Source organism: Hirundo rustica, chromosome 3, assembly GCF_015227805.2.
Source record: "Hirundo rustica isolate bHirRus1 chromosome 3, bHirRus1.pri.v3, whole genome shotgun sequence".
In the NCBI taxonomy this organism is placed as follows: Eukaryota; Metazoa; Chordata; class Aves; order Passeriformes; family Hirundinidae; genus Hirundo; species Hirundo rustica.
The window spans coordinates 27,070,705-27,086,323 of NC_053452.1; the positions used below are offsets into that span (position 1 = coordinate 27,070,705).

At 38.4% G+C, this 15,619-nt stretch overlaps 1 protein-coding gene across 2 annotated transcripts in view; it reads right to left on the reverse strand.

Moving 5' to 3' along the window:
- The window catches only part of LRPPRC (leucine rich pentatricopeptide repeat containing), an 87,279-nt gene extending 72,012 nt beyond the window's left edge, over nucleotides 1-15,267 (reverse strand). Inside the window, exons 1-7 of one of the 2 annotated variants that reach the window (XM_040058683.2) lie at nucleotides 15,238-15,267; nucleotides 4,940-5,142; nucleotides 2,573-2,695; nucleotides 1,781-1,902; nucleotides 1,632-1,690; nucleotides 970-1,056; nucleotides 357-483 (exon numbers count right to left, since the gene is read on the reverse strand). In XM_040058683.2, the coding sequence (XP_039914617.1) occupies nucleotides 357-483; nucleotides 970-1,056; nucleotides 1,632-1,690; nucleotides 1,781-1,902; nucleotides 2,573-2,695; nucleotides 4,940-5,135 (714 nt within the window). In that variant the 5' untranslated portion in view covers nucleotides 5,136-5,142; nucleotides 15,238-15,267. Of the gene's footprint in view, nucleotides 1-356; nucleotides 484-969; nucleotides 1,057-1,631; nucleotides 1,691-1,780; nucleotides 1,903-2,572; nucleotides 2,696-4,939; nucleotides 5,146-15,237 lie in introns of both variants that reach the window. The other variant, XM_040058684.1, reaches the window with a different exon arrangement.
- Nucleotides 15,268-15,619: the final 352 nt, after the last annotated feature.

A 15,619-nucleotide genomic window follows, 5' to 3' on the forward strand; every position in this document is an offset into this window, starting at 1 on the left:
CTCAATAGGAGCAGAATAACCAAGGTTTATTTTTTATTTACATAAATGAATATATAGATTTCCCATACACACTGTCTTTAAAAAAAACCCTAAATTATTAAATCGCTCACTGACAAATCTATCTTCCCAGATGGAAATGCCACTATCAAAAGACAAGTATTTTTCAGAAATTATGACATTACTTTCAGCTAACCAGCTATTCAATTGCAATAAAAAAAATTTTGTTAATTACTTCGAAGTAGGACAAAACCAATTATAAAATTCTTTCTTATTCCTCCTGCCCGGACAGAAAGCATTCCAAAGTTATACTGAACAAAAGATCAAACAAGTTGTATTTAAATTCAAATTTGCAGTACCTTTTTGATGCTATCAGCATCACCCTTTTCAGCATACACATTCAGCAGTGATAAATAGGTGTCTGGACCTGGTTCAACACCAGCCATCCTCATCACTGAAAGGATGTTTTCAGCACTCTTCATATCTCTAAAAGAATTCAAAGCAAGACCCTCAGTAGATTTAATCATAATGATGTTTATTGCGACTTCTGCATTTCCTCACTGAATTAATTAGAATTGGAAACAAAGACTGCAACAAGCTTAGAGAAACTTATTTCAACTAAGCAAATCCTGAAAAGTGAAAGTGCAAATCTTTTTAATAATTGTATTGCTTAAAATACTCTTTCAACTTTAGCAGATGATAAAGTTCAGAACTAAGTGCAGCTAATTTCTTCTTAAACACTACAAAAGTACAGTAATTTATCTTGAAATACAAGATTTTCAGACACAAGAAAAGAATCTACTTCCTTTGTTAAATAGCTTTTTTGCTTCATAATATAGAGACAGTCTTCTACACATTATTATTCAAAACCATCACACTATTCTGCAGCATGTAATTTTTTCTGAACAGTATCACTTTATATTTTAGTAAAGCTAACAGTAAACAAAAGGAATAAAAGATATTAAACATTACCCTGATCTTGCATGTCCTTTCACAAGGCTACTGAATACTGCCTCAGTGATGGGGAGATCTTTGCTCTTCATAAATCCAAGAATCTTACTGCAAAATATAAAACAATTCTATTTGCCACTTTGGAATGTGTAGACACTAAGGTGGGGCTGAGTTTTTTATTTTAATCTTCCTTTCACATATTTCTTATGCCCCTCAATCACACAGTTACAGCTTAACCTGGCTAAAATTGTTAGAGAGATACCCAGCAAGCCCCGTGTAACAATAAAAATAACCAGCATTATTACTATTTGCTCCTTAGCCCACTTTATTCTCAAATGCCTTTCCCAGTAGCCATTTTCTTACAAAGGCTGTAAGCCTTCATAACCTCACACTTCTTCATGATGGCTCTAGAAATGACAAAAACGAGTGATTTTCTGAGCAATGTGAGCGCAACTTGATTTGAACACACTGGTCTATCACTTATTTTTATTTCATTTGTGTTGGTTTCAGCAGTCTCAAAGAAACTGCTCTTCACTGCTTGGTTAAAATATGCTTATATAAAACCCTTCTTTGCTTTGCTCAATTTCTATGAATTCCACAGAAATTAGTTTTAACATCAGTGATAGGGAATATGAGAAATGGATTTTGTGGAAATCCCTTTAAACACAAATGCAAAAGAATACCTTGCTCCTTCAATGTCACCCTCATTGCAATAAGCAGCAATCAACCTTTGGTATGTAACCTACAGAAAACAAAAAGGGGAAGTTAATGATTTCCATTCAATAAATGGAGACTACTATTAAGAATGAAGAGCCTGTAAAAGGGTACCTACTCGATTGGGCTGCACATTAGCTGCCTCCATCCTGGCCAAGAACTCTGTCGGAGAAAACTTGTGCTCATTCTGAAGGTAGACTTTAAGCAAAGCATTGTAATGGCTTGTATCATACACAGCACCTGAGGAAATATTTCAACCACAGTCAATGTAGATTTTCTAAATTCAACATAGTTTCATAGCTTTCTCAGGTAATTAATTTCATGTCAATTTTACTCTGTATGAACTTAGGAGGCAGCTCCTTTTTCCTCACCTTTGAATCAGACATTTATTTAACAGGGTTTATAAAAGGCTAAAACATAAAAAGAGCACAGTAACAGCAATGCTCATGTGCCTGCTATTCTACAGTCTCTGCAGCTGTATTTATTTTACTGCTTCAGCACTGTTGCTATCAAAAAAGCATTCACCTATGCATTATCTATACATAAATGCCTCATATTAAAAATATCATCTGATAAAATAGCTGGTAGCACTAGGAATACTCAGCCCACCAGATATAAAGGTAACATCTAACAGAAAAGTAAATTCAAATGAAAATCAAGCAAAAGCCCAATTTAAGCATCTTAAAAATCTTAATCTTTGGATTTTAGAATTTGAGATTAACACCCCTAGATGTCACTATAAGCCCCAGAATCAGAAACAGGTCTCTCACCTGAATAATAAAATCCACTGTTCATTCAGCAGTAAGCACAGCCTGTTACAACCTAACATTTAAACACCACTAAAATACGCTGTCTCTCATTCCAAAGAGAGTAGCTAAAGCACAGAGCTGTTCTTGCACACACAACGTACCAAGTTCTTTCATCTTGTCCCATATCATATGGGCCAGTTCTGTTCTTTCAGGTGACAATACCTCTGGTAAGACAGCACCACAACTTTGTAACAAAAGCAAGGTATGGTTACTCCCTGGACACCCTGCAAAGGGAACAAAAACACAAATTTCTTCATAAATAATTATGCATTCAATATTAGAAAGAAGATTTGAGACTGACCTACTGAAATATTTAACAGAATTTTTTCCAAGACTGAAGACTTCAAATGAACAGAATACCCAAATGATTAAACAATGGCCTACTGTGCATTACCCTAAGAAGATTCAAGATGAAACATGCCATTTAGTACAATAATGAGCTTAGATGAGCAGAAATTGTTAGAAGACAAAATTCCTAAACTTAGATTATCTAATACTTTCAACTTCCCAACTCAAGATCCTGACATCATCTCATCCTAACAGGGAACCTTCTGGTAAGTTTCTAAAAGGTCAAAATACTTTATACCAATTCAATACAATTCCACAACTGGTAGTCAGAGACATTTCCACATGTAGACTTCGGTTTCCAGTTCTTCCCATGCTTAATACATAACAAATGAGAAAATTTACATCTAGAGAATACTAAAAGAAACTGAAAGATTATCTGCCTTTTCTGACTTCTGTACTAGTCACAATGTCAAGAAAGTTAACTATAAACTCATCTTTCTTGCACTTCACTACTATTCCTGAGGCAAAGGCAGAACTGCAGAATCTATCACAAATGACCCAGTCAGCTGAAGAAAAGTTTTTTTTCTATCCCATCTTTAGATGCAAACCCAGCAATTTCAAATAAAAATGAGAGTTTCTTTAGAAAGCAGCATGCTTTCAACTGTGACCATCAATTCAAAACTGACCAGCTTTTAAATCTCTGCACACAATTACTACATGCAAAGAAAATGCCAACACATCTTCAGTTTCATAATGCCAGTTCTGCAACTACTAGTAACCTAGTACCTTGAAAGGGAAAAGAAAATCAAAAACTTCTGGCAGTGTGAGCATGGAGAGATGCACAACAAAATCTACTTCAAACACCTTTTTCAGGTATTTTTTTGTGTTGTAATTAAAAATGGAAAAACAATACAAAGAAGCAGAAATCAACACTAACTTTCCACACTTTTGCTAAACTAGTTGTATTATTAATTAATAAACAAGGACTAAATTTTTCACGTGGTACTATTTGCCATTTCTTCTAATAGCACCTTAGCTTAAACATCTGTGAGGTTCTACGCTTTTAAATACAATTACAAAGCCAAAGGAATACCCCAAAAGCAATTAAGATTTTTGTTAGTATGACTTAGAAAGTGTGGAATTAGTCAAGGTTCATGAAGAACTACTTGAAGAGAGGTTCAGAGAGACAAAATTCTTGCCAACCCACATTCGCGAATTAAGAGATTTACACCGAAAAAACAACAAAGCAGTCAGAATCAGAACAGATGTCCCAAGCAAAAAAGAAAAAACTAAATTCAACAGAAAGAGCATGAATTGAAGGTTCAGCCTTTAAACAGTAAAATACAAAACTTTTAAAACCACAGTGCCAGCTGGACAAGGCATTACAGTCCAGAGCAATACATAGCAAAGTTTAAAACTTAAGCAAACCAATACATGCTGCCATTGATAAATACTGGCAGTGGTACGGAACAAGTATATTCTTTTTTTTATTCTCCACTGACTCATCCTAACTGGTACCAGACCTCATCAACTGTGGCAGCTGGTTTGCAAAATACTAATGCAGTTGCATGTTTTAGCTAAAGAGGTACTGAATTTGCCAGAATGGACAATGCCTCAGCTATTTGGTTTTATTTTATTCCAAAAAAAAAAAAAAATATATATATATATATATATATATATATATATATATATATATATATATATATATATAAAAAGCTTTCTTGTCATGAACAACCACAGCTACTGGGGAATATGAAAACTTGTGGATCACCTCCACATTTCCCTGTTGTAGTTCCATTTTAAAACAAATAACATCTTAAGGGCAGCATGGTTCATTACAGACACTTTAAAAATACACTGTGCAAAGGAGAAAGGTATGATCCCCGCTCAGAGAGCACAATACAGTTACATGAGGAAAGTGCATTGCCAGATGAAAAATCAACAAGAAGCAAAGCAATATCACATACCTTAAAGTACACTTTCCTAAGACTTATAAATTCTTAAAGACAAAAATAAAAAAACTTGAAAAAGCTAGCATGAGCCTTCAAAGCAAAATAATATCTCTAAAGCAATACAGATCAGAACACTCAATTCATTTCCTTGGCTTGATGAATTAATTTCCTTGGTTAAACGGCAGCCTGAAATTTAGCTTTGTTTTGATTTAACTGGAAGCAACTTACCTGCTTTGCTTATATCCTGGAAGATTTTTAGCAGAAGAGTCTTAGGGACACGGCCAGTTTTTCTGACAGAGTTATCCACTTTATTCAATGCCCAGTCAAACTGCCACGCTGGTCTGGTTCGAACTTCTGAAACTGGTTCTTCTTTAACATTTCCTTCCTCTTGAGGTGCAAGTGTGAGGAACCTTACTTGGTTCATAATGTTGCTGCTTGAACAGAAAGAAACAAACAAAAAGATTACAATTCTGTGAGTCATTTTGCATCGGCACTAGTCACATAATGTCAGAAAGATAATGCGCAAGAATTCTTGCTGATGAACAGTCTCAAAAACATTCCATGTTAAAATAAACAAATATAAGTAATTTGTTTGAGTGTCTTTCTAGTTAAGAAGTCAGTCATACATTTTCTCACAGAGACACGTTTCTCTGAGATTTTCATCTCATGAATTAAATGGTTCAAATAATATTCCCATAAAAATAAAAAGTTTTAAGTCATCCAAGTGCTATTTAAGTCTACTGTCCCATTACAGCTACTCACTAAATCTCTCACAAGGTTTTGAAAAATCTCAAGAACAGTCACAGACAGATCTTCCAGAACACAATAAATCAGGGCAGTAAATCATACCCTCCTTGGCAATTAAAATGCACAAAAACTAACATACAGGTTGGTAGGTTAGATAACAATGGCCTATACACCAGCAGGATCATTCCACATTTTACAGAACTGACAATAACCAGCATGAAGCATCCACCCATTCTGCCATGTAAACCATACACCAACAGCAGATTTGTTTAAATATTTATTTTCTCAAAATAAAACATGACAACATGGACCATAATGAGAAAGTGATCTTATTTCCAGCAAAGCAATAAAAAAAAAAAGCTTGCCTTTTTTTTTAAGAACAAGTTGATATACATTAGTATAAAAAAAAAATAGAATATGCGTCACACCAAGGTTATGAACAGCCTGAACAGATGAAATTATCATTACACACAAGCATTTCAGGACTTCTGCTCTCAATTGTGCTTACAACTGCATAAAATAAACCAGATGATCCTCCTCCAGAATCCTATACAAAAAAAGTAGTATTTGCTGGGTGGCAAAAATAAGATTCAGCATCTTCTGAAATTGCCCTCCCTCATTTCTGGCTCTCAGACAACTCTTCAGCTAGTTTTCGTAAGCTTTCTAGACTAGTCTAAAAAAAAAAACAACCCCAAGTTTGCACTCCCTGCTGTTATAGGTGCTCCAGGAGTCCTACAGAGTAATGGCTCCACGTTTTGTGAACTGGCAGCCTAAAAGCCCGGAGTGCTGAGATTCTCTACAGAACGATTTCCTGCCCCTGACGCTTTTTCACAGGTCTATCTGCTGGATGGCTTCTCACCAACCACTCATAGTTCAAGGCCAAGGAGAGAAGTCCAGTGGAGGAGAAAAGCTTGCTGGTGGCAATTCCGTGTTTCAGCTTGTTTTAGCAAGCTGCCAAACGGCAGAAAAATCATCACTGGGTTACAAAATACAGACTGGTGGTTCACATTCTGGTTGTCTCTTGTGAGAAGAAAGTAGCTCAAAAGACTAACTTTTTGCTTGCTGTTTGAAAGCTTGATTTGGTAACTCAGCAGGCCATAAATTCTATAAGTAGCCTGAAGCAGAATCTCTTTCCTAATGGAGCCATGACAACAGTTTAATAGATGATATCTGATTTTTTAAAAAAATCCTTCAATAATGAAGAACACCACTATTATTTGGCATTACCTTTCTCAAGAACGCAATTTTTACATTGCCCTGTTGTCTAAAGTTTCCTCCTGAAGAACATTCCAGAGCCCAGCTATCCGCATGGTATTTCAGACATGAAAGGATAGGGAAGTAAGACTGACAAAAAAGGACAGATCCCCTCCTTCAGTCTCAGTTCCACTTCCTGATAAGTCCAAGTTCCCACCAATTTCTTTGGGCTAGCTCTCATTTTATTCAGATCCCTTTGTGAGTTTATTTCACTCACTAAAAGAGCACAACACAAATTTATCCAATTCTACAAAAAAGTATAATTACTGTTCCATCAGGTTAGAGTGGAAACAGCTCACAGTGTCCACAGCCACTGGAATTAACCACGAATAAAAAGAAATTGAGAAAGAAAAGGTACTTAAAATCAGAAAAACGAGAAATAAATATGAACAAAAAAGGAAGAAAGCTCTGAAACACTATTTTTCATGGTAAGCACCTAGTCACACTAACATCAAACTTTTTTGTTGCTACTAGTAATGCCACATCTCACTACAAGTACTCCCATGGGGTCCTTTTCCCCAGTTCTTTCCCTCCTTTTCCTCTTTTCAATCTATTGCTGCCTACAACCAGACACGGGGTACTTCTGGAAAACAGCAGTCATTAGACTAATTAGCATAAAATCTAGTAGCACAAGGTAAGAATAACAATAAGATACTAAATTTTAACTCCTCCAGAATTTAACAAACAAGTGAGATGCCTAGAACTTAAATAACTCCTCAGTAACGCATAAATAGCAATCCTCAAGCCAGTGGACAGCTAGAAGAATAAAACTGTAATGACTGCAGGTTCTTTTCCTTAAAGATATAAATAAAAAAAGAAAATGGTATCATCCACTCTTATATATCCATTAAAAGAGCTACTTGAATGCTTTTCAGAATACTTCCAGAAAGGTTAGAAAAATTCGCTGGAAGCTGCAGCAACACAGGGCTGTATTTGTACCAGAGCAAATTATACTTTAATTTCCATTAACAATTAAAGCACAAGTGGACAAAACTCTTGTGCTTCAGATTAAATTGAAATGCCTTTCTCTATAAAAACCTGCTAATGCTTTATAGTATTTTTTCAAATAATTGAACAGTATCTTATGACATATAGCACACTTCTAACCATAAACAAACTGGTACCTAAAGTTCTTTAGTCCTGCACTGTTTTAAGAAAGCCATCTTTGTAAGATTCTCTACATCTCAGAAGTCAAAAATATTTTAAAGTACTTGCACGGCGCCATCAGACGAAACATAAAGATAAAAACAGTATGTGCATGCTCAACATAAGCTGGTTAACAGCACAAGAAGACTCTTAAGTTTCATTTGCTACTAAACTCTCCTGCTTAGCATTTAGCACCATACTATTTATAACATAAGTTTAGACTATTTTAGTGTGTCAACTGCACGCTGTAAAACATTATACACTTACATGAAAGCGTTATTTTTATACAGTAACTTTGTCTTCTGAAAAATCAGCAGAATTGGGCATTTCTATTTACAATATCCCTCCAATAATACCAAATATGGTAACGGTGCTTCTGTTAATTTGAACTAATTAAAGACATTTTAAGGAATGCCAATATGGGAGTCCAAGTTTCATATTAAGACAGGTGAAAACAGTATGAGATTATAAAACAACCTGAGGAACTCAAACTTTCACTGGCATCCACCTAAACTATCATCATCAATCTGAAATAATGTTTGGTGTAAGATCCAGGTGTACCTCACCATATGTAGGCCTTCAGCATTTGAACAAATTACACTTTTAGCACTATCTAAGGTGCTGTGTAATATTAAGTAGATCCCATAACAAGAATCTGTTAAAAATAACTGTGGCTTCAAAAGCTGGCTGAAGCTGCAACATCTGCTGTTTTGAATCTGGTATGTAGCACTACCAATCAACTAAGAACTCAAAACTAAAAAAAAAAAAAAACAAACCCTCACTATTTCATAAGATGAAAGACTGAGTAGACCAGAAAGTCAGCTTCCAAAAAAGACACAAACTTAACAAATTAAGGGATACAGCATTAGATTTGATTTCAGGTGACCAGGCGAAGGGCAGAACATAGCAGACATAGTGAAAGTTTATACTAATAGCACAACCTCACTATGTAACACAAAAAGAACCTAAATGAGGCAGTTATCCATGCATTAGGAATCTTAAATTTTCAGAAGTTGAAAAACAACACACAATTAACACGGAAAAAAGCAAGGATAAAAATCAAGAAGGCCATATTAACCGTTTCAGTCAGGAAGTGACCTACAAAGGCAGCAAGAAAGCTTGTCAAACTTACTAAAGATGATTTTAGAAAATACTTCTTCACAGGGAAAAAATGACAGCTCATACACTGTTTGACTTTCAAGAAATGTTAATTGCAACCATCCTCTGTAAATTTTAACTATCACTACTAATTTTAACAAGGAAATGGGGGTGTAGATGAGAATACGGAAGAATGACTCAATTTCTGAAAACATTAAGATATACTGAAGGCAAATTACTGGATCTTACTAAAAATCCAGTCCTTCGGATTTACTCCGAAAACCCCATGAAAGCTGTGGGAAAACCACAAGCCTAATAAAAAAATACAGATTGACATACAGGCTGTTGGCACCACTTCACCTGACAGCCTGCAAAACAAGGAGATACAATGTGCTTCTAGTTGCAAAATATGGGTGCAGTACTTGTGTAAACAAAAATTTTAAATATGTGTACAAAATTAAAATGAAGTTCATTGTAGAACTGGGAATATTGTGGGGGAGCGTAAGTGAAGCCATCTCCTGACCCAACTAGGAAATAAATGATCCATGTGCAGTAACAGCACGTAACTGGCACAATCTATGTGCAATAACAGCTTCAATACAGACCACAAGAAGTTGTACATTTTGGACAAAACACAAATGCAGAAATTTAGGATGGGGTACAACTGGCTAAGCAGAGCAGGCCAGAGGGTATGGAAAATGAGGCACTGCTAAGCATGAAACATCACACAGCAAAAAATCTCAATTCCTAAAAACAAGGACATAGTTAAAATACAGATAATGATCTCTTCATCGTGGTGTGTTTATTAAGGAAAAAAAAAAAGACCCAAAGGACTCATCTATCCCACTCTCCAAACACAGAAGCAACTGAACCTAAACCATCAGGAATGACACAACCAATAGTAATGGTTGTAACATTAATTGTAACAAAATATTTGAACATAATACTTCAGTCAACCTTTCTCATTTGGAAGCTTCTAAAGTGAGATTAGGAGGGGGGAAAAGACCTATCATGCATGACCTTGATATTTCTGATCCTGCCTCATACTAGATGCTTGACTACACATTTTCATGATGTAATATTTTTTGATTATTTTAATTAACTTTTTTCAGACTTAAATGCTATGCTACACAACCAAACACATACTTCCCCAAGAGCTGCAATAAGTGCCAAGTATTTATTTTCATCAATTACCTTCAGGTAGCATTTTAAGATTTTTTTTCTATGTGAAACACTTTATTTGCAAGCACGTAAAGCTGCACAGTAAAATTCAGATCTATTTGAATGAGCAATCTGGTTCTTCCCCAAAACGTGTAATTTCTCTCTACTATGCTTCAGAACTGGGAGAAGCTCAAAAGGATGCATTGATCCCTATGAAGTCGTCTCTTTCCAGCTCCCACAATCACAAGATTAGAAGGAGCCTCCAGATATTGGAGTCTTTACACCATTTTCAGTTTGTCTCTACAACTGCAGACATCGCCAACAGAGGAAAGGTTACCTGTGCATTTGTAATCCCAAAATAAGTGGTAACTCCACCTCCAGTTCAGCTTACAACATTGGGAAAGTAGCTGAAGATAAACTCACTGAAAAACTGATGCAAAGATGAAGTGTGCATGGAGAAATTTATACCAAGTCAACCAGAAAAATTCCTCTGTTTACAAGGGCTGAAGTAGGAATCCCAGTGCTGTACCCACATACTCATGTCTCCCACATTGCTAGAGCAGACTTAAGGCAGTGCCTCTAACTTCCTACAGGAAAATATCTTACACACCAGCCTGGGTAAAAAAAAGTCCCATCTTTGCCAAACCTCAAAAAGTAGCTGATGTTCATGTTTTCCCTTGCAGCAGCAGAAAGTTTACTTTCTGTAAAACTCGATCAATTCCTAATACATAAAAAAAAATATATTCATATTTATATTCAGCTATACATATATATTTTCGTATATTATTTACATATTTGTATAAACATATTAATATAACTGTGCTTAATTACAAATATTAGATATTTGCCTCCCTTTATCAGAGCCACAATAAGGTAGCTGCTGTGCTTTTTCTAAGAATTTTGTTCTTTCTAAACTAAATAGGCAAAAAACTGCATTAAATAGTTCTCAAAATCAAGTCATGTTCAAAGTAGAATAATGACAAACATAAGTGAGGTAGAATTCATTAGTGTACATAAAAGTATTCCAGATCTAACACTAAATTCAGTAAACATAACATTAAATATACCACCTGAGACCCCAGCATGATTCACATGACTCTTCAAAACAGCATTTGTACTGTTAGCCATCATCAGCTATACAAAAAGACCACAATGTTTAGGCCACCGCACACTTGTTTCAATAAGACACAGCAGGATCTTAAAAGAGAGAAAAAATAATGTCTTTTCATGTACTCTGACAAACCTCATGTTTCTTGGAGAGTATCTAAAAACTTGCCTAAGTGATTCACAGGAAGTAAGAGAGAAAACCTTTGCTTTATACTACTCTTAGGAAAAAGCTCATCACTGGAAAGGGTGTCAAGCACGGAAACAGGCTGCCCAGGGAACTGCCAGTCACCTCTCCTGCAAGTGCTCAGAAGACAGGTAGATGAGGTTCCTGGGGACATGGCTTTGTGGTGAAGCTGGCAGTGTCTGTCAACAGATTGACTCGGCAATCTTAAGAGATCTTTTCCAGCCCTAACACCTCGAAGATTCTGTGATTTCTTGGGAAGTATCTAGGTATTCTATACCCATCACTAAAACCCTTAAAACAATCACAACTACAACAGTGTAGCTTGTGCAACTTCATTACAAGAGAGTATTATGAAAAGCAAGTCTACTCTATGCCTCCTCTGCATCTGAAGAGCCTCCTTTCTATCATTTTGCTAATGTAATTAAGCATTCAGCTCTACATTTTTGTCCATTGGTAATGGATTGCTGAGTATGATAGTGAATAGCCAAACAGAACTCGTTTGCAGCTAATCTAAAAAAAAAATAAATTAAATTCATCATTCACTAAGCCATGAATCATTTCGGTCTTTAATTTATGACTTAATCAAATCCATCCCCCCCCACCCCCAACCTGAAACCTTTTTTAAAAGGATATTTGCTCTCCCATCTTACCAACATAATTGAAACACAGCACAATGGGTCAAAAGGCAAGAGCTCTTACAAGTTCCTTCTGTGCTGGTTTTGCCTGGGTTAGAGTTAATTTTCTTCAGAGTAGCAAGTACAGGGCTGTCTTTTGGATTTATGCTGAATACAGCTTTGAAAACAGAGCAAGCAGGACCTTTGGGCCCATAGAGAGAGGAGCCCACACTGGAGCAGGTTTACTAACTTGATTTCATTTTGTTCTTGTATTGATTGTCCTTGATTCTGCTCCTTAGCTATACTTCCATGATGTATATGCTTTTGGAGCATATTTGTTATCCTTCCCTGATTTAGAGCCAGACAAGGTGGCCAGCAACAGGAGGGTGTCAGAAGAATGGAGCCAACACCCTTTTTCTGAGCACTAACTTTCCCACAACAGAAAGCTGTAACATCAAACCGTAACATCATCACCTAAAGTATATAGAATAGTCCCCCCAAAATATCCTGACGTTAACTCAAAAGTATACTCTAAACACTTGCCAGTGGAGACAATTCAAGAATACACCATTCTTGACAGTCAGATAGCAACAGTAAATTCAGGCTTTTTTCCTCCCCAGTGAAGCTTCTATAAGTTCCAGTAAACCATTTGTACCACATAAATTAGAGCACTGCTGAGGTCTGCTCTTGTAGAGCTGAAGTTTGTTCTATCTACCATCGTTTACCTTTAATAAAATTGCATGGCACTGGAGTGACAACAGGTAGCTCAACATATTTCACATTTCATAGCAGAGGTGGTCAAGTGAAAGAGTAAATTTGTCTTAAATCTGACTTGCTACAAAATGCTTCTCAGCCATTAGGAGATGCATCTACTATCCTAAATCATTTTTCAAAGAAGCCTAGATTAAAAATCAAAGCAATAATGATGCTTTGATAAAACCTGGGCTTGAATGTGATGCTTGCTCTTCCACATCTCTAAACAAGTTAACAGCTTTGCAACTTTTCTGTAATCATTATTGTAGTGGTGGTCACACATTTGCCTCTGAACTGACTTTATTATGTTCAATGCTAAAGTGACTACACCAAGCACAGGGAAACATAGTTATTCACATAATTTTCTTGCAAAATGCTAGATTATTCCTGTTTATTTATTTAATCTTAAAACTGGGTGTGTCCCTGCTATTGCAAATAGACTGCATTTCATTCTCAAAATAATCTTGAGACCTGAACAACAAATACAGTAAGCCCAAATCTTGTCCATATGCTAGTCTAGCTCTTCAAAGGAGGTCCGGTTCCAGAAATTAAGGCTTAATTTAAAAAAAAAAAAAAAAAAAAAAAAAAGCAATAGTTACTTAAGGAAAAAAGTTAAATTAGAGCACATGTTTAATACATAAAAGTTCACTTTATAAGTATCATCTTTGCTTTACACTTTGGTTCTAGATCATCACTTGCACACCAGGATACCTAAACACAGTAGTATAGCTGGGAGATTTTAGCTGAAAACTTATCTTAGGAATGAAATTACTGAACAGGAGGAATGTACAAAAGTTTTCAAAAGACTTTTCAGCATGATCACTGAACTATCCCACATATGACCGAATTTATATCTGAAATTAAGTATGATGTGGTGAAAGAAAGATATTGGGAAGGAAATAACCAATAAATCAAACCCCAGCTGTAAGAACTAAAATATCATCACATAAAGCAATTCTAAAGTTCTTTCTAGAAGTGGAGTTCCAGGGTCAAAAGAGCAGTTAGTCCTTCACCAAGTCACACACGAATTTCGGTGAATATTACTTCTTGCAACAAATTAATTTAGGAAATTAAGCTTCCAGTTGAGTAAACCAATAGTTACTAGAAAGAAGAAGGGTTTATTGATAATTTGCAGCTAACCAAATATGTGGTTCTTTTGCCAACCATAAATCAGATATTCCTGGTTCCTGGTCCTCCCCAAACTGGTCTACTCCATCCTTCACACCAACTTTAGCATTTGTTGGCATCTAATACACTTCAATGATTAAAGACCACAGATTTTTTTTTTTTTTTTTTTTTTTTTTTTTTTTTTTTTTTTTTTTTTTTTTTTTTAGGTAAGATTTTAGCCAGGCTGCCAATAAAACAGCCCCAAAGTAAGACAAAGAAGCACTAAAAGTGGGGAAACTAGCAACAATGTCCTTATTCTGACACTGAGGCTTCCCTCTAGGAGTTCCCCATTTCTGATTCTTATCTTTTCCCATACCTTCTTTTGAAAAAGCTCTGGAACTCACCAAGTCCTTTGCCGAACATATTTATCTACTTAGAATGGCAGAAAACTGTTATGGTTTTCTACCAGGAATTAAGTTACATTGACTTAGAGGGAGCACCAGAGATATAACATAGTACAAGACACAGAACAGCTTGGGTAGCACTAAGCCCTCATATCAGCTCATAAATCTGCATGTGTCTGTAGTTATGTTAATGAAGGTTTGTGTCTCTAAGCTCCCTGCAGGGCACCAACCACGTACCCGCAGCCGGGATGCATACAGGTGGGTAGGACAGCCTGAGTTTTCCACCCTACCTGCGTGACAGAAGGGAGAGAAAACCATGGCAAAGAAATTAAGCCACGCCTCCTCACAAGGGACACCGAAGAACCTGAGGGCACGAAGAGGAAACCCAGATTCCAACTGTACAGGTACCCAGAGTCAGTCACAGAATTACCGACTCATATAGGTTTCAAAAGACCTCCAAGATCATCGGGTTCGACCTGTGACAGATCACCACCTTGTCAGCTATAACCAGAACTCCGAGTGCCGCATCCAGTCGTTTCTTGAACGCCTCCAGGGACAGTAACTCCACTCCACCACTGCTGTTCTCCAGCCTTCCCCTCTCCCTCGACGCCCCCTCCACTCGGCGTGTCCCCCACCAGCCGTGTTCCCCGGAGGACAGGGCTCTGCTCTGCGCCCCGCGCGGCGGGAAGCGCGGGCAGCCCAGGCCGCTAAGCCCGAGGGCAGCGGGGCTCCCGCGCGGCCTTTGCCCTGCGCTCAGCCCGAGGCCGCGCACACGAGGTGAGGGCGCCGGGCCAGCCCGGGGCGAGCGCTGCCTCGGAGCCCCCGGGGCAGCCACGGCGGGCGGCGCCGCAGGGCCCGGCGGCATGGCCGGCAGTGCCCTTGGGCGCGCGGAGCGCAGCCTCAGCCGGCCCCGCCAAGCCTACCGGGCAGCGCGGCGGCGCGGGGTCTCACCTGGCGGGGCCGGGCGGTGCGGCGGGGGCGGCGGGCGGGCGGAGGAGCGGCGGGAGCAGCGGCGGGAGGCGCGGGCGCAGGGCCCGGAGGCGCCCGGCGGAGCTCAGCAGCGCGGCCATGACCGTCCTCAGCACGTGAGCCGCGCGCCGGCGCTGCTCCGCCGCCGGCCCCACGTGACGGGGGCGAACCATTCCCCTCACGGGGGAGGCGCTGGGCCCGGCCCCGGAAAGGGCTCACTCGGCCGCCCGCGCTCCGCTAATTCCCACCCCGTGCCGCCGATGGGCCGTTCCACGCAGGCCCGGGTTGGGCCGCCCGGCAGCCAACCGGGAGCGGCCCCGGCGGAAGGCGGGCGCGCGGCAGGAAGCGGCGGCTTTCCCGGCGG